The sequence below is a fragment of the Mauremys reevesii genome, linkage group 10, assembly GCF_016161935.1.
Source record: "Mauremys reevesii isolate NIE-2019 linkage group 10, ASM1616193v1, whole genome shotgun sequence".
In the NCBI taxonomy this organism is placed as follows: domain Eukaryota; kingdom Metazoa; phylum Chordata; order Testudines; family Geoemydidae; genus Mauremys; species Mauremys reevesii.
The window spans coordinates 41,044,150-41,063,226 of record NC_052632.1 but is presented as its reverse complement, the minus strand read 5'-3'; the positions used below and the strand labels follow the sequence as shown (position 1 = coordinate 41,063,226).

The window sequence follows — 19,077 nt, the reverse complement described above, 5'->3', positions numbered from 1 at the left end:
GCAACCTTTCAGAAGTGGTGTGGCGAGTCTTCATTTATTCACTCTAATTTAAGGTTTCACATGCCAGTAATACATTTTAACTTTTTTAGAAGGTCTTTCTATAAGTCTATAATATATAACTAAACTATTGTTGTATGTAAAGTAAATAAGGTTTTTAAAATGTTTAAGAAGCTTCATTTAAAATGAAATTAAAATGCAGAGCCCCCTGACTGGTGGCCAGGACCAGGGCAGTGTGAGTGCCACTGAAAATCAGTTCGCGTGCCGCCTTCGGCACGGGTGCCATAGGTTGCCTACCCCGGTATAGAAGTATGATGCAGCTGAGTTAACTTTGCTATTGTAGCAGTTCTCAACCTGAGTCCTGTCATCCCAGGGGGCTTAAGTCTCAGCTGCCCTGGAACTACACGGCCCCACAGGGGCTGAAGCCCCAGCTGCCCCAGAACCCTGCCACCCCACATAGGCTGAAGTCAAAGCCTGAGCAACTTAGTTTTGCAGGGCCCCCTGTGGCACAAAGCCTCAGGCAACTGCCCTGCTTGCTACCCCCTAATGTTGGCCCTGGCTTTTATATGCAGAAAAACAGTTGTTGTGGCACAGGTGACCTGCGGAGTTTAACATGTGGGGGGTTCAGAAAGAAAAATGTGGAGAACATCTGTGCTACTAGACATGTGCTGTAGAAATTCCATTGTGTGTTCCATTTTTGTGTCTCAGTGGATTTGCTACACAAATAGTCATCAAATTCTCAGTTTACAAGAGAATTTCCTAATTGCTAGCACTGCAAATTCAAACTAGAACCTAAGTGCAAAGAAAAAACGGTTACTCACCTTTCGTAACTGTTGTTCTTCGAGATGTGTTGTTCATGTCCATTCCAATCAGGTGTGTGCACGTGCACGTTGGCCGGAAGTTTTTTCCCTTTGCAGCATCCGTGTGGTTGGCATGGGAGCCTCCTGGAGTCGCGCCCTCAGGGCGCCTGCCACCCCTTCAGTTCCTTCTTGTCAACTACTCTGACAGAGGGGTAGGAGGGTGAGTATTGGAATGGACATGAACAACACATCTTGAACCACAGTTAAGAAAGGTGAGTAACCGTTTTTTCTTCGAGTGCTTGTTCATGTCAATTCCAATTGGGTGACTCCCAAGCCAAATCTAGGAGGTGGGGTTGGAGCTGTCCACTGATTGGAGTACTGCTCTACCAAAGGACACATTGTCTCTAGCCTGCCTAGTAATCGCATAGTGTGCAGCCAAAGTGTGTATTGATGACCACGTTGCTGCTCTGCAGATTTCCTGGGTGGGGACTTGAGCCAGGAACGCTGTTGATGAAGCTTGCACCCTTGTAGAGTGCGCCATTAATCGGGGGCGCTGGAATCCCTGCTAGATTGTAGCACTCAGTAATGTAGGCCACAATCCATGATGAAATGCGCTGGGTTGAAATCGGCTGTCTCTTCATCCTGTCCGCTACTGCGACAAAGAGCTGTACCAAACTTCCTGAACAATTTCATCCTCTCAATGTTAAAGGCCAATGTTCTGAGGATGTCTAGATTATGAGCCTCTTCTCCCTGCTACTCGAATGAGGTTTAGGGTAGAAAACTGGGAGGAAAATGTCCTGGTTGATGTGGAACTGCGACACAACCTTCAGGAGGAAGGCCAGATGGGGTCTGAGCTGAACTTTGTCCTTAAAAATACGGTGTACGGCAGCTTCGATGTTAGAGCCCTGAGCTCAGACACCCTCCGGGCTGAAGTTATCGCCACCAGGAACGCGACCTTGTAAGAAAGGTAGAGCAGGGAACATGTTGCTAAAGGCTCAAAGGGATGCCCCATGAGCCTAGAGAGGACCAAGTTGAGATCCCAAGCAGGAACCGGTTGGCAGACGTGTGGGTACAACCTGTCGAGGTCCTTCAGGAAGTGGCTGACCAGAGGGTTAGCAAAAATTGAAGGACCCTGTACCCCAAGATGGAAAGCCAAGATGGCAGCCAGGCGCACTCTTATAGAAGACAAGGAGAGACCCTCCTGCTTCAAGTGGCGAAGATAATCCAAAATGTGGGGCACTGAGGCTAGCATGGGGGGCAAGTTGCGCTGTGCTGACCAGACTGAAAATCTCTTCCACTTGGCCAGTTACATGGCCCTAGTAGAGGGTTTCCTACTGCTGAGAAAGACCTGTCTGACTTGTTCTGAACAAGAAAGCTCAAACTGATTCAGCCATGGAGCCTCCATGCTGTGAGATGGAACGATTGCAGGTTTGGGCATTGGAGACACCCGTGATCCTGAGTGAGAAGGTCCAGGAAGAGCGGCAGGGTAATCGGGGCTCCCACGGACATGTCTAGGAGAGACGTGTACCAATGCTGTCAGGGTCAGGCTGGTGCTATGAGAATGACCCGAGCCTGGTCTCTGCGGATCTTGAGCAGGACCTTGTGTACGAGTGGTATGGGAAGAAGGCATCTAGAAAAGCTCCTCTGCAATGGAGGAGGAACGAGTCCACTGTGGAACCCAGACTGTGATTCCAGAAGGAGCAGAACTGCTGACACTTCCTGTTGTGTCACGAAGAGGTTGATCAGGGGACAGCCCCACCTCTAGAAGACCGAACATGCGACATCCGGGTGAAGTGACCACTTGTGGCTGTGGAACGACCTGCTGAGGTGGTCTGCCAGCTTGTTCTGGATCCCGGGAAGGTACAACGCCTTTAGATTGACTGAGTGTTCTACACAAAAGTCCCATAGCCCGAGGGCTCCCTGGCACAGGGGAGAGGAGTGTGCACCCCCCTGTTTGTTGATATAGAACATCACAGTCGTATTGTCAGTCACAACCGATACACATCAACCTGTTAGATAAGGGCAGAATGACTGACACGCTAGGTGCACCACTCTGAGCTCCCTGACATTGATATGATGACGAAGATCTGTCTGCGACCAGAGGCCCTAAGTCCTGCAGTCCCCAAGATGAGCTCCCCGTCCCAAATCTGATGCGTCCATCACCAGCACTAAGGATAGCTGTGGGGCAGCGAAGGGAACTCCTGAGCACACCTGCTGAACGTCCGTCCACCACCAGAGCGAGTCAAGGATAGGGCGAGGCAGAGTCATGATCTTGTCCAAGCTGTCCCTGGCAGGTCTGTACACTGACGCAAGCCACAACTGAAGTGGCTGAAGCCTGAGTCTGGCGTGTCATACCACGTATGTACAGGCTGCCATGTGCCCGAGAAACTTCAGGCAGTTTCTCACGGTGGTGGTGGGGAACTGCATGAGTCCCTGGATAATGGTGTTGAGGGCCTGAAATCTTGCCTGCGGGAGGAATGCTATGGCTTGAGTTGAGTCCAGTATTCCCCTTATGAACTCTATCCTCTGGACTGGGGACAGAGTTGATTTGGCTTTGTTCAGTAGCAGGCCCAGATTCTCGAAGGTGGCTCTGATAAATGACACCTGAGCTTCCACCTGAGCCCTGATGCGGCCTTTGATCAGCCAGTCATTGAGGTACAGAAATACCTGTACCTGATGTTTCCACAGAAAGGCAGCGACGACTGCCATACTCTTGGTGAATACTCGAATTGCTGCTGACAGGCTGAATGGGAGACAGTAAATTGGTAATGGAACCATTTACCACAAACCTGAGGAACTTTCTGTGCTTGTGCGTGATTGTTATGTTAAAATATGCATCCTTCAAGTCGAGGGCGGCATACCAGTCTGCTGGATCCAGTGAAGGGATGATGGAGGCCAGGGAGACCATGCGGCACCTGAGTTTCCTCATGAACTTGTTGAGGTAGCGCAGGTCCAGGATAGGCCTGAGGCCGCCTTTGGCCTCTGGTATTAGGAAATAGAAACCCTTGCCCCTGTGTTCCAGTGGAACCTCCTCCATCGCCCCTAGTGCTAGGAGCAACTGCATCTCCTGAATGAGAAGTTGCTTGTGAGAAGGGTCCCTGAAGAGGGACGGGGAAGGCAGGAGGGCACAGAACTGGATGGAGTATCCCCTCTCTACTGTGCGGAGCACCCAGCGCTCCAATGTGATATGGGATCATGCACGGTAGAAAGGGGATAGTCGGGAGGAAAAGGTAAGGCAGGGTAGATCCAGTCTCTGGTCTGGAACACGGTCCTCGATAGCACCTTCAAAAGGCCAGCTTAGGGTCAGAGGGTGGTTTGGGCTACCCAAAGCCCTGATTAGCGGAAGGGTGTTGCCTCCTCCTGCCACTTTGGTTCCTCCTCTGAGAACTGTCCTGGCGGTTCTGCTGCTGGAACCTTTGAGGAGGTTGCGGGTGGAAGTGTCTCTGCTGTGTGGCAGGGGTATGCAAGCCCAAGGATCTGAGGGTGGCTCGGGAGTCTTTTAGGCTGTGGAGTTGTTTGTCTGCTTCTCTGAAAACAGAGTCTCACCCTCAAACGGGAGGTAGTGAATGGTTTGCTGGACCTCGTAGGGTAACCCTGAGACTTGCAGCCAGGCCCCCTGCCACATAGCCACCCCCGTTGCCATCACTCTAGTGGCAGCATCTGTAGTGTCTAAAGTTTCCTGCAAGGCGGCCCGGGAGACTAGTTTCCCTTCTTCCACCAAGGTGGTGAACTGCGACCGAGAATCCAAAGGGACGAACTCCACGAACTTTGCCATTGCTGCACAGGTGTTATAAGAGTATCCATTGTGAGGGAAGGACCTTGGAAACCTTGTCTCTTCCACTGGTTAGCTGCATCTACCACCAGTGAATCTGGAAGCGGGTGTGAGTACAGATACTCAAAGCCTCTGGAGGGCACGAAATACTGCTGCTCATTGCATTTGGCAGTGGGTGGCAAGGATGCCGGCATCTGCCACAGGGTTTTAGTGGTGTCCACAACCGTCTTTATGAGAGGCAAGGCTACCTGTGAAGGTCCCAAGGGTGCTAGGATGTCCACCATGGCACACGCCTCCTCTACCACCTCTTCAGCCTTGATGCCCAGACCCTGGGCAGCCCTGCAGAGCAACTGCTGCGGGACTCTGTTGTCCTCTAACACAGGAGCTATGGCCATCCCTGCCAACGCTTCGTCCGGCAACAAGGAGGAGGAAGCATGTGTCGGTAGTGGAAGCTCCCTACCATTTGCACCGGAGGGGGTCACATGACTCCCGGGGCAGTGTTGGAGGAAGTGGTGCTGATGACGGTGCTGGGGCCATGTAACAGGTAATGTAGGCAATGTAACAGGTGTCGGCATCAGTCTCACCAGAAGGAGCTGTGTTGGCATGCTCACAGGAGGTGCCGGAGTCGGGGGGGCCCGGTGCCAACATCGGTACCAGGGCCATAGGTGCATGCATTGAGGTAGACATCAACAATGGTGCAGGCGTGGGAGACAGGTGCATTGACGCCATGAAGGCCGGTGCCAAAGTTGGAGCCGAGCAGTGCCGGAAGCAAAGGCGTTGGGACCGTAGGTGCCGAGGGCAGACGGGCAGCGGAAGGCAGTATGAAAGTGGTGGAGGCCACTGAAGATGTTGCTGAACATGGGCCCTGGGTTCCTCCCTGGCCCTGGTGAAAAGCCCAGGGGGTCCAGAAGGGCCACTGAGGCGGGTTCTACCACTGCAGAGGCCACGCCTGATGCTCTTTTCTGTCTCTACCCGACCTTGCTCTATGACTTCTGCTCCTAGCCAAACGATAGGAGTCGGACTGACTCCGAGGTCTCAGACATTGAAGACCACGGAAGAGCCGATCCTCTATGCCTCGACCGTCGAGAGCTCAGGGAGCTGGTAGGCTCTCTGTAGGAACGTGTAGGCGCCCATGGACAAGGCAAAGGCATCTTGACATCATAGCTGGCTTCCCTTTAGAGTGTACCAGAGGACATGGCTCTGTCAGCACTGAGGGTTCCTCCCTGGCAGGTGAGAACGGTGCCGTCAGGTGGAGGAGGTCCTGAGCAGCCTGGTACGCTTCTGGTGTGGACGGGAGCTGCAGCTGCTGCGTAGGTGCTGGTGATCAAGATGGGGCCAGAGTCAACTGGCCCCAAAAGGAGATGCTGAGGAGTGGCCTGCCTGGGGTCAACATATCTCGTGGCTTAGCCAGAGGAGAATGGTCATCCGGGTTTTTCTTCTTTTGAGGCACCGGGGAGTGGGAGCGGTGCCTACTGTCAGATGGGCCCTGTGAGGAGCTGTGACAGTGCTGAGTGCCCTGGAAGAGTCCTTCCTCGGCACTGAACTTGCCGACAGGGCGCTCTGTGTAGAGGATGCCGCAGCTGGGGTTGGGTCTCTCGAGCCTGGGTTGCAGTGGGGGCGTAGGGCTGCCTCCATGAGGATCACCTTGAGCCGCTGTTCCCTTTCTTTAAGTGTTCTCACACGGAACTCGTGGCAGATCTTACAATCTTTCTGATGGGTCTCCCACAGGCACCATAGACACAACAAGTACGGGCCACTTTTCGGCATGTGCTTGGTGCAGGCCACGCAGTTTCTTGAAGCCCGGGGACTATGGCATACCATGGTGCCCGAGCCAGAGTGTATGTGGGGAACCCTCAACAAATACTATACTAAACTATTAACTCAAACACCACTAAGAACTAACTGTATACAATGAAATTGAGAAGAAACTTTCTGAGCAAGAGCCAATGGAAGTTCCAGCCACCATCACTGGTGGTAAGAAGGAATTGAAGGGGTGGCGGGTCGGTAGGGCTATATATTAGGCGCCGTGAGGGCCCCACTCCAGGGGGTGCCAAGGCTGACCCAACAGATGCTGCTAAGGGAAAAATCTTCTGGCCAACGTGAACATGCGCACACAAACACCTGATTGGAATCAACATGAACAAGCACTCAAAGAAGAATTCTTTCTGGCTCACACATCTCCACTCAAAAGCTTCTACAGTATGGCCCTCATTTACCATAAGTAACCCTGTCTGCAGCAGGATTTCAAAGGTGTAAATGAGAATAGATTTTTGCCCCTGTAATTGCAATTTAATTAACAATTGTGCTGTTCAGTACAGAATCCAGCTCACTCTCCCAAAGTAATATTGGCTCTGCAGTGCTAACAAGATAAAAAATAGTGTATTTCTTTTTATTACTTAAATCAGAATATACAAGGGTCGGAGTAAGATATTTTATGCAGCGACTTTTTGGAATAGGACTGTGTTTTAAAAGTAATCAGTAAATTTGAAATCTAATCTCTTTTTAAAAAAAGCTTTAAAAGTAGATTCAGATACCACACCTGCCTTTGAGTCCCCCTGTCAATTTTTGGTCATGTTTTCCTACCTTTAAAGTGTCTCTCTCTCTCCTGTTGCTCTCTGAAGACCTCTCAAACAATTGGAGAAAGTGACTGTATGCAAAATGCTGTTAAATTAACAAAGTAAACAAACTGAAAACAGAGGAAGAGAAGTCACTTGACAGTAACTGTGGTTCTTTGAGGGTGTCCTATGCACATTCACACTGTGCCCACCTTCCTCTTTTCCTTCATAAATGTGTCAAACTGAAGAGGCGTTTCTCAAGAACAGGAATAAACAGAAACATGCAGAGGGCACCCTGAAGAAACATTTCCCCCTCGAGTCTTTCAGTTGTAGTAGCCTTTTTTGTTTATAAAAGAAAAATAAGTTTGCAGCACTTAAAGGCTATGTCAACAATATTAATAAGGTCCTTGCTTAGGAACTAGTGTACTGGTGCAGCTTACGAGTGCTGATCATTTTAACAGTAGAGTCTGAGGCAAATCTACATTACAAACCTGTATCAGTGTAACTATGTTGCTCGGGGTATGAAAAATCAATCCCTGAGCAATGTACCTATATCGAACTAACCCCCCACATAGACAACGCTATGTTGACGGGAAAGCTTCTCCTGTCAATATAGTTATTGCCTCTCGGGGTGGTGGATTAATTATGTCGAAGGCAAAAGCTCTCCTATTGGTGTAGTAGGTTTTCACTAAAGCATTACAGTAGCGCAGCTGTGCCGGTACTGCTGCAGCACATGAAGACAAGCCCTAAGTTCCTTGAAGCAACTATTGCATACTTAGGACCAAACTCTGCATCGAGAAAGAACTTCAACTGAAGTCAATGGGAGTTTGTCTGAGAAAGTAGCGCAGGATGTGGCCCTTAACCATGTAAGTGTAGGCTTAATTTTTAGTGCCCATGTTCCATGAGCAGCTTTCAAACAAAGAGTCACATCTGTCAAATCATATTCCAAAGGTTTTACGCACGCACACAGAGCAGAAACACTAGTTCATAATGAGGTAATTACAGCTTTGCAAAGCTTCAATCTTTGGTCATTTTTACTATGCCCATGTGTGGTTAGGTTTTTTTTTTGGTTTTTTTTTAAATTTTAAAACACACACACACACAGCCGGAAGAGTCTTCCCATCCACTTCCTGGATCTCAAAGAAAATGAAGAGATTTTGCTCAAGTTTTCCTAAAAGATTCACCTTCTGGCAGAGAAGAAGAATGAAAAATGCGAGGCCAAGAAAGTAGATTTTGCTGTCTAAAATTCACCAAGTGATACATTTTAACATATACCTTGAGCCCTTGCCAGGGCAGACTGCCTCGAAGAAAATACATGAACATGTGGCCAAGGGCTTCCAAGTCATCTCGCCGACTTTGCTCTGAAAGGTACAAGAGACCACATGTTATTGCTTCAGCTACTGAAGTAAAACTAACTGGTTCAGCAACCAGATTTATTTCTGAAATAATGTATTACATGAAAAGTTTATTTACTTTTCTTTCCATATGCACAAAAATTATTATAGCTCAGACCATCCTCTTGTATAAGAATACCTAAAACTGGCCAAAGCAAATAAATGCCCCCCCCAAAATCAGCTAGTGGTAATTGGCCTACACAAATTGGCCATACTGTACAATAGAGAATGTTAAAATTCTTGTGTCACTCAGATCAAAATGGAGGATTAAAGTAGCAATAGTACAAGAGTAAAGCAGTCCCCAAGCTGTGGTCTCAAGAATGATGGTTGTCTGAAGCATTTGATGACCATCTTGTAGCGACTGGATAGGTCACATGTTGCTGGCTCTTTTCCAACTGTTTTTGTAGCTCATTACATCACAGCAATTAAAAATAAATATTTCCCTGTTTCTTTTCCTTACAAGTGTTTGCAGTGGTTGCCACAAAGATGTTATGTGATTGTGAATGGGAAAGAAGATGGTCCATATGATCACAGGTGGGAGGGGAGGTGTCCATAAGTGAATCCACTAAAATGCGGGCCTACATTATGAAAAAGTTTGAGAACCGATGCAATAGAGGACACCAATCCTAAGCATTTCATTTATTAGTTCAGATACAAATGGGGCTTTTTCCTTGTATAGTTCAACATGAGCTAAAATTCTTGATTTCAAGTTTTCAAAGCCATTCTTTGTGAACAGGCTGCTGTCCAGCAGAGTCAAGCTTCAGGCCAGCGAATGAGGATAAACACTATGTAGGTATTTTTAAAAACTAACTAAAGCTAGGAGACCCCAGCTTCAATGTTTGATTTCTAGTTTATTATGTTTTAGAAAAACTTCTAAACTCTGATCCATAAACTGCATCTTAAACAATCTGCTTTCCCCAGGAATTAAAAGACTGAAGTTAAGCTAGGTTACAGACCAGCCTGCCATTACTTCCACCTGCAGGCAGCTCACACATTCAGAGCCAGGAATGTGGAGCAAATCCAGTCATCCAACCCACATGTAGAAACACAATATGCTTAAAGAGCTGTCCCTGTGCCGTGTAATTTGCATGAAGAGGAGCAAGCAGTTCTTTGCACAGCATGACTTGTCTTGGAAACTACATAGCAAATATAGCTCTCAAAATAGTATGTAAAGAGGAGAGGCTAAAAAGGCAACTACTGCATGTCACTGATATAGCTGTAAATAGGAAGGATACAACTCTTAATTCAATGGGGAAAATAATTACAATATGGATAGTTATCAGCAAGAAAGTCAGGATCTTTGACACTGGAAAAGGACTGGAAAAACGCCATAGTCAGTTTGATTAGAATAACAATGCTCAGCATTAAATCATTACCCAGAAATTAGCAACACTGATCTAGAGAGGACTTTGATTATACACTCTCCCCACCTTTATGCAGGAGGAAACTTCATCTGGGTCAAATTCACTAGCACTCATACTGTGGCTTCCTGCAATGCCTCCAGCCTATTACAAGAGTCTCAATTGTTGTTACATCTTCCTGTAACAAGAAGCTCCTCTTAAGTAGTTATGATGATATATGCACTGTACGATGTTTTAACGTGTTGTCTACACTAGGTGGCATAACTCTCCACGTAAGACAATAAGAGCCCAACACCACCGTCCCAAAATTAAAAACATCTTAGAAACAACTATACTTTTCAGAAGCAAGGCCTTTAAAGTAAGCTACAAAAGCTCCAATGAAAATAAATCCATGAGATAATTAATAACTTAAACATAAAAACAAGTACTATTCTCCTTTTGGGACTTGAGTGACTTGGTGCAAAAATAGTTTTGAAGGCAAGAGTGAATCAACCAAACTTTTAAAAACATTTCCTTTCACATCCTGTATACTTACAAGTCTGTGTTCATCAACAATAAAAATCAAGGTTATTCACCAGTTAGTGGAGTTTGAGAACAACCTCTGCACATTCCCAACTGTAGGATCAAGGAATCTGTACCATCAGCTTTCTAACTTTTCTAATGAGCAGCATCCATTGGGACTATTCACACTCCCTATACCGCCTTGTGTACATTTCTGAGGCTATAAAATAGGAGAGTGAGGAGGGATTGGCCCAAACAGACACCACTCTCCAGAAGCTTCCAGAAGGAGTGTATTTGCCTTGATCTCATAAATGGGGACGTACAGAGGCCGCTAGCAAACTATTCCATTATCCTAGACATTTAAGTGAACATAAATATTTAGTAAAATGGAGTTGATTTGGAACTTCAAAAGCAATTATTTTCAAGTTTAGAACAGCAACATTTTAGTCACTAGGGCAAGGTAAGTTTCTTTTTCCTAAGATATTAAAATCAGGCAAAGCCAAGTGATGCTTTGTTAAATGTAGTGGAAACCAGAGCGAGGCGTTCTCCTACTTTAGCTGCTATTTGGAGGAGGCATGCGATGGGCCAGATAATCTAACAGTACCAACAAGCTGCCAGCTGCTCCAACTTTCTCTGAGACTGGCAAGTGTTTAGAGCAAGATTCTTACTTGTTTCTGAAAAAAAAACAGGAGTACTTGTGGCACCTTAAAGACTAAAGTACTCCTGTTTTTTTTGCGGATACAGACTAACACGGCTGCTACTCTGTTACTTGTTTCTGTGGCTGAAGGGACAACCCTCCTTTATTATGGAAGGCTGAAGCAGGGGGCGGAGAGAACGAGACACTGTAAAATGAGGTCGAGGAAATGTAAAATATTTAGGAAAATTAACAGGAGTACTTGTGGCACCTGAGAGACTAACAAATTTATTGGAGCATAAGCTTTCATGGGCTACAGCCCACTTCATCAGATGCATAGAATGGACCATATAGTAAGAAGATGCATCTGATGAAGTGGGCTGTAGCTCACGAAAGCTTAAGCTCCAATAAATTTGTTAGTCTCTCAGGTGCCACAAGTACTTCTGTTCTTTTTGCGGATACAGACTAACATGGCTGCTACTCTGAAACCTAGGAAAATTAAGAAAACTCAGTTGTTCCCTTCTATCAACAGTACACAAAGTGACAGACTGATTCAGCAACCACTGAAAATGGAAGGCTCTGGGCAACTGAATACACAGAACTGTGCAGCAGAAGAGAACTGCTGCTCTAAATGTTTATATAAAATAATTACTCAAACCTCCCCTTCCACCAATGCAGAACTGTTCCCTTCTGTATATTATCCTGCATTTTTCATTGCCTAGTTTTAAAAGAAGACACCATCATGATAAATGCATATAATATTTCATAGTTTAGAGATGGCTTGACTGATACTGGAACACCACGGGCCAATCTATAGTTGGAGCTCTAAAGGAGAATGGAATGCTCTTACTAAAGAGAGTACAAAGCATAGTAAGTTAGCATAAAGTGAACAGACCTTTGCCAAGATGTGTATTGATGGACATATATCTCGCTGTTCCAGTTAGGCTCTTGTGTTCCCTGTAAGGTATGTGTTTTTTGGTTTCAGGATCAATGTACTCCTTGGCCAATCCAAAGTCGATGATGTGAATGATGTGTTCTCTCTTATTGCCTTGCCGGCCAATAAGGAAATTCTCTGGCTTGACATCTCGGTAAATGAGGTTCTTTGAATGCACATATTCCATTCGAGATATCTGCAAAAGTATGAGAAAAACGTTATTCATATCCAGTACACTAATCACACTTTGCTGCTAATGGCCTATTAATACTTTGTATTAACAGAGCCATTCACATCCAGTGATCTCAAAGTGTTTTGCAAACATTAAAACTCATAATACACCATAAGAAATGGAATTTTATAAATAGGGAAACCGAAGCAGAGATTACATGACTTGCCCTAGGTCAGAGAGTCATATACAGAGCTGAGAACAGTACCCAGAATTCTTGACTCCCAGACCCCTGCTCTAAACACAACATTATACTCCATCTATTTTATATGAAGGAATGAAATATGTAAAAATCAGAGAGGATTTTTTTAAATGCACATAATCAACAGAGCATGACTCTTGGAATGATTCCATGCAGGACTAAAACAAATAGCCAGACATTTTTGTACTGATTTTTAAAAAACACTTCTAAATCCAGATTATTGAGAACTCTCTCTCTTTACTGCTTCTGCTCTCACCAATCTCCTCCCTCATCCCATATGCTGCCTCAGACCATGCCAAGTTCTTAAGGGGGAAAAAATCTCCCCTATGTAACAACACTAAGAATAATAGGTTTCAGAACTTGAATTAATATGCAAATTAGATACAATTAACTTAGGTTTGAAGAGAGACTGGGAATGGTTGGGCCATTACACTAATTGAATCTATTTTCCCATGTTAAGTATCCTCACACCTTCTATGGGTCATCTTGATTATCATTTCAAAAGTTTGTTTTTTTTCCTCCTGCTGATGATAGCTCATCTCATTTGATTGGCCTCTTACAGTTGGTATGGCTACTTCCATCTTTTCATGTTCTCTGTATGTATAAATATCTTCTTGCTGTATGTTCCAGTCTATGCATCCAATGAAGTGGGCTGTAGCCCACGAAAGCTTATGCTCAAATAAATTTGTTAGTCTCTAAGGTGCCACAAGTACTCCTGTTCTTTTTACTAAGAATAATAATGACTTAGTCATGTCAGCTGTCAATAATTAGAAATAGCAAGAAAACTTTCAGACAATCAATCAGTTAAAAGGTTATTACTGCCCAACCCTACTCTTGTGCTGGCACTACGCCTGAAAAAGGTTTAACACCCTTTACACTTCCACATTCCATATATGGCCCAACATTTCCAATGCTGCCATAAGCAACTGTTTTTCCTGAGGGCTTGTCTTCACTGCAGAGTTAGCTTGAGGCATAAAACTCTGATGTTGCCCACAACCCAACTCCCATCCACATACAAGTCTCAAGCTTGAGTAAATGTGTTTAAAACTCAAGCGAGCTAGCCCATTAGAGGAGTGTGGGTTTGAGCCTGAGTGCTGCTGATGCTTGAGCTAGTGATGCAGTGGGGATGCAGGTACTCTGTGCAGCTTGAGCATTTTGCAGTGCAACTGCTCTCAGCATGGTCTACACTACAAACGTAGGTTGACCTAAGTTGCCTTGTGTTGACCTGTTTCAGCATGTGTCTCCAGTCGACATAAGTGCCCTGATACAGCAATACAGTAAAACTACCTCCCTAAGTGGCGTGGAGGCATGGTCAGTCTATTGAGGTCAACACAGTCTGAGTGTTGATGTGTGAGCCACCACCTTTTAAAGCCCCATGAACATATTTTTGAAAGGCCTTTTCCTGATGCCCAGCGTGGCAAGCACACCTAGCAGATCTTCCTTGTGGTGTGCAACTTCAGAACTGACCAGGCCAGCTCCACACACTATACACTGCCTGGTGTAGACAGGAGGTATTTGATCTCCTGGGCCTGTGGGAGAAGAGGCTGTGCAAGCACAGCTACAGACCAGCCAAAGAAACATGGACATCCAGGAACAGATTGCACAGGGGATATAGGCAAAGGGTAGGCCAGGGATCAGCCACGCTGCTGCATGAAAACAAAGGAACTGCACCAGGCACATCACAAGGCCATGGAAGCCAACAACCTGTCTGGTGCCAAGCTGCAGACCCGCCGCTTTTACAAACTATATGCCATACTTGGCACAGACTGCACCAGCATCCTGCAAGCCACCGTGCATATCTCAGCCTAAATTCGTTCATGGCCAGTTGTAAAGAACTTTAATAGTGCTACATCCTCCCTGATCTTTACCCCCAATATATTTTTAGAGAGCAATCTTATCCTCTCAGCCTTTGTTTTGCAAGACTAAACAAGTCAAGCTCTTTAAGTCTCCTAGTCACTCCATTCCCCTGATCATCCCAGTAGCTCTTCTCTGCACCTCTTCCACTAGAAATTCATCTCTTTTGAACATGGATGACCAGAATTGTACACAGTATGCCAGAGGAGGTCTTACCAGTGCCTTGTAAAATTGCATTAATACTTAGGAACATAAAACCATAAGAACGGCCATACTGAATCAGACCAATGGTCCATATAGGCCAATACACTGTCCTCCAACAGTGGCCAATGCCAGGTGCTTCAGAGGGAATGAACTGAACAGGGCAATTATTGACTGATCCATCCCCAGTTGTTCAGTCCCCGCATCTGGCAGTCAGAGGCTTAGGAACACCCAAAGCATGGAGTTGCATCCCTGATCATGTTGGCTAATAGTCACTGATGGACTTATCCTGCATAAAAACATTTTTTTAACCTAATTATACTTCCTGAATCTGATGTACTTAAATTTTTGCTGTTAGTTTGAGAGTCTTTTGCTAGTTACTTTCCAAAAAATAAATAAATAAATAAATAAATAAATAAAAATTTTGGCCTGCCTAATTGATAGCATTCACAGGACCAGCCTATGGCGCATTCTGCAGGCATATGGAATTCCTTTCCATATAATCAATGTCATCAAAAGCTTCTATTTCAATTTTACAGGCAGTGTTGATCACAGTGAGCTCAGTTTTGAAGTCAAAACAGTACGTCGGGGTGTATAATGTCTACAATCCTCTTCAACATTGCCATCGACTGGGTAATTTGGCATATAACAGAAGACATGCCAAGAGGCATTAAATGGACACTCTTCTCATCTCTTGAAAACCTGGACTTCGCAGATGATGTCACTCTCCTATCCCATATACAACACCATATACAAGAAAAAACAACTCAACTCAATGCATTCAGCCAGCAAACTAGCCTGAAAATCAACTGCAATAAGACAGATATCATGACCTTTAATATTGCCTCACCATTACCAGTACGGATAGAGGATCATGTTCTCACCAACGTAGGAACATTCACATACTTGGGTAGCACCATCAGCCAGGACATCCGGAACAAAATCAATAAAGACAGGAACACCTTCAGGAGCTTAAATACACAGTCTGGAAATCATCAAAATGCAACACCAAAACCAAACAAGATTTATCAAAGCTGCATACTTTCAATACTACTTTATAGTGCAGAATGCTGGGGAATGAGAAAGTGTCCAAACTGTCTTCATTCTATACAACCTGCCTCAGAATAATCCTCCATATCTTTTGGCCCAGAACAATCTCAAACCAAGATCTATTGACACAGTGCAGCCAAGAGAATCTGAGCACCATCATTGTCAGGAGGAGTTGGAGACTGATTGGTCATGTGCTTCGGATGGAAACTGATTCAATCACCAGAGTAGCAATAAGAGAACACCTGAAGGCAAGCGAAAATGAGACTGCCCAAAAACAACAAGGCGAAGAGCTGCAGAAGCCAATCTGAAAAACCTTGGGCACAGTTGGGGAACCATTGAAAGAGTTGCCAGAAACAGACAGGAGTGGAGGAGCTTCATCACTGCCCTAAAATGCCAAAGGTGTAGTAGGAACATGATGATGATGAATTATTGTTTTACAATTGATTTGCCAGCACTTATGCTCCTTTTTACTTTCCTCAGTAGGCTCTGACTTCCAATTTTTACAGAATACCTTTTTGCCTCTGCTTCTTTTACCTTGTTGTTTAGCCATGGTGACACTTTTTTTGTCCTCTATGTTTTTTAATTTGGGGTATACATTTTATTTGAACCTCTATTATGGTATTTTTAAAAAGTTTCCATGCAGCTTCCAAGCATGCCACTTTTGTGACTGTACCTTTTGATTTACGTTAAACTAGCTTCCTCATTTTTGTGTGGTTCCCCTTTCTATAATTAAATGCTACTCTGGCAGTGTTCTTTGGTATCTCCCCCCCACAAGATGATGTTAAATTTTATTACATTATAGTCACTGTTACTGAGTGGTTCAGCTATATTCACCTCTTGGATCAGATCCTGTGCTCCACTTATGACTAAATCAAGAATTGCCTCTCCCCTTGTGGGTACCAGGACCAGCTACTCCAAGAAGCAGTAATTTATGGTGTCTAGAAACTTCTCTCCACCCTGTCCTGAGGTGACATATCCAGTCAATATGGAAATAGTTGAAATATTTCTTTATCTTTACTGGAAATGTCTCACCTGATACATCCTAGGATCGCATTTGCCTTTTTCGTAGCTCAGTCATCTTGTGATTAACCAACATACCTCAGCCTCTCACCTCCTGTGTTGCTTCCAACTGATGATACCCCAGTATATGGCACAAATTCTTATTAGACCTTCAGTGCATGACCTTGCATTTTAAATTCCATCCCATTTCTGTTACTCCAGTCTTCAAGGTCATCCAGTTCTTCCTATATAATATTCTGATGTTTCTCTGTATTGACAATGTCTCCCAACTTTGTAACATGAATAAGTTTCATTAACATACTCCTACTTTTGGTGCCAAGATTAGTAATAGAAATATTAAATAAGATCTGTCCCTAGACTGATCCTTGAGGAACTTCACTAGTAACCTCCCTTCAGTCTCACTGCTCACCTTTCAGAGCAACTGATTGCTTTTTCCTCTTTAACCAAATCCTTACCCACCTTACAATTCTTGACTAATCCCCATTTTCTCTAATTTTATAGTGTCAAATGCTTAACTGAAGTCCTAGTATATTACATCTGCTGCATTTCCCTTGCCTAAAAAAATATCACTTATCTTCTTAAAGAAGAAGATCATGTTAGTCTGGCATGATCTACCTTTGGTGAACGCATATGGATTACATCTGCTTTTCCAATTACCTCTGAATTTAATCTGTCCTTCAAAATTTGTTATAAAAGCCTGTAATGTGTGAAATTTCCCCTTCCAGTGTTGTGAGGATCTCCAGAATGGATCTGCTTGCTCATACTACTATGGTGTACACAAAATCAATAAGGAAAGCAGTTCACAAAGATCATGATGTTGGAACTGCAGTACTGGACTTTATCGACCTGAGTAGATCCAGGACTTATGGGGTGTAGAACCACTAGATTAGTGACAGTTGATCCTCACGCTGGCTGGATCCCAGCCAATGTGATCCCTTCTTGGCAACTGTGGTTAGCAGTTCTTCCTGTATGGCTGCCAAATTTGGATCCAAATGCTAACACTGGATCCATGTTTGACCGCTAGATCCAGCTGTAAGCTTGGTTTCTGCCTCTGAATCCAGATCCAAATGTGTCAACTATGGATCCAACTTAGCTAGGTTATCTGGATCTTGTGACCCTGACATCCATGCTCTGCTGCAGGATCTATATCCAGGTCCTGCAGCCTCAGGTCAACACTTGGCTGAAGGATCTGAGTTCTGAAGATCCAGATCCAATGTCCAGAGAGATGGTTTAGGCACATAACTAAGTCTCCTAGGTCACTTTGAACAGACCAGGGGACCTTGACTGTGACCAGATTCCTACACCAATCTCTATTTACAGACTGCCAGACTTAGCTGACCAGGCCCAGGGAGTCTCCTCCATCAGTAAGGGGGGCCTGAGGCAGCTCTCTCACTCCTAAGTGCAGACAAAGCCCGTACCTATCGGGCATCTCCTCTTCTTTACTTTTAAAAGAAAAATGTGACTGAAAAAATTAATAAGCTATAAACAAAATTTTCCCCAAAAGAGAAGAAATAGAAATAAGAAAAACTAATGAGGAAAGCACTGAGGACAGTGTGTGCAATCTAAACTCACTGAACCTTCAGAAGTTAGAAAGAACTGAAGGGTGGTTGGGCCGCTCCTCGTTTTATACTCTCGGAGCCATCCAGGATAAAAGGGGGAAGAATAGGCAAGTCGACCCAAAAGACACTGTTTTCCAGACGATTCTAGGAGCTCCCAGCATGAGTGCCTTGATCTCATAAATGGCAATATACAAACACCATGCAAAGAACTCATTTCTACATGCTGAAACTTTTTTCAGTTTTCTTTCAAAAAGTAATTTAATACACACAGAAAAAAATCTTTTAAATCAGGTTTTATAGTTAACAACCATTATAAAATAATTATGGCATGATGCATAACAACAGATGTTCCACATTTCAGCCATTTGTCACACATCTCAATTTTTTGTTTCACACACTGGTAGGTTTGAAGATCAAAAGGTATGTTTGTAATAAATTCAATCTGGAAAAGTGTCCCTTTAAAAGAGGCTGGAGGGCTGGCTAACACTCCATACAAAGTAAGATTTAAAATGCAGTATGAGTACTTTGCTTGATTTTGTCTTTACTATCAGGATAGGTCATTTATTGGGATGGTCAACTTAAAAAAAAAAAAGGATGCTCAAATGAAAACCAGCACTACCTTGTTTAATTTATTTTTTAAAAAGTACTTTCACAGCAAGATGAGTAGGTGGGGACAAAGTGGGAGTTTGGAAAGATCAAACATTTTTTAGATTATGTAGTCACTGAATTAATGCACTCTAGGAGCGTTGTAAAACACTGATCTGGCTTCTTTACATCCAGAGCCCATGAAATGCCAGGGAGGGAAGATATAAAAGAAATTCTACTGCTTTTTCTATTTCCAATTCTTTAGTTCTATAAACTGAAAGGCTCCATGTTCAGGTATCATCCACTCTCCACTTCTACACCATGCCAGGAGACAGTTACTGCAACAAAATTATCTAGTCCACATAAGCCAATGCAGATTTTCCAAATCACAGGTTTTTAATTAACACAGTAGTTGTCCTTTGTAGGATG

General features: G+C 44.4%; 1 protein-coding gene across 3 annotated transcripts in view; it reads right to left on the bottom strand.

Annotated features, from left to right (window-relative positions):
• CSNK1G1 (casein kinase 1 gamma 1) overlaps nt 1-19,077 on the bottom strand; it is a 302,780-nt gene that overhangs the window by 52,241 nt on the left and 231,462 nt on the right. For all 3 annotated transcript variants that reach the window (XM_039491467.1, XM_039491465.1, XM_039491466.1), the window contains exons 6-7: nt 11,910-12,144; nt 8,400-8,485 (exon numbers count right to left, since the gene is read on the bottom strand). In XM_039491467.1, the coding sequence (XP_039347401.1) occupies nt 8,400-8,485; nt 11,910-12,144 (321 nt within the window). The remainder of the gene's footprint in view (nt 1-8,399; nt 8,486-11,909; nt 12,145-19,077) is intronic.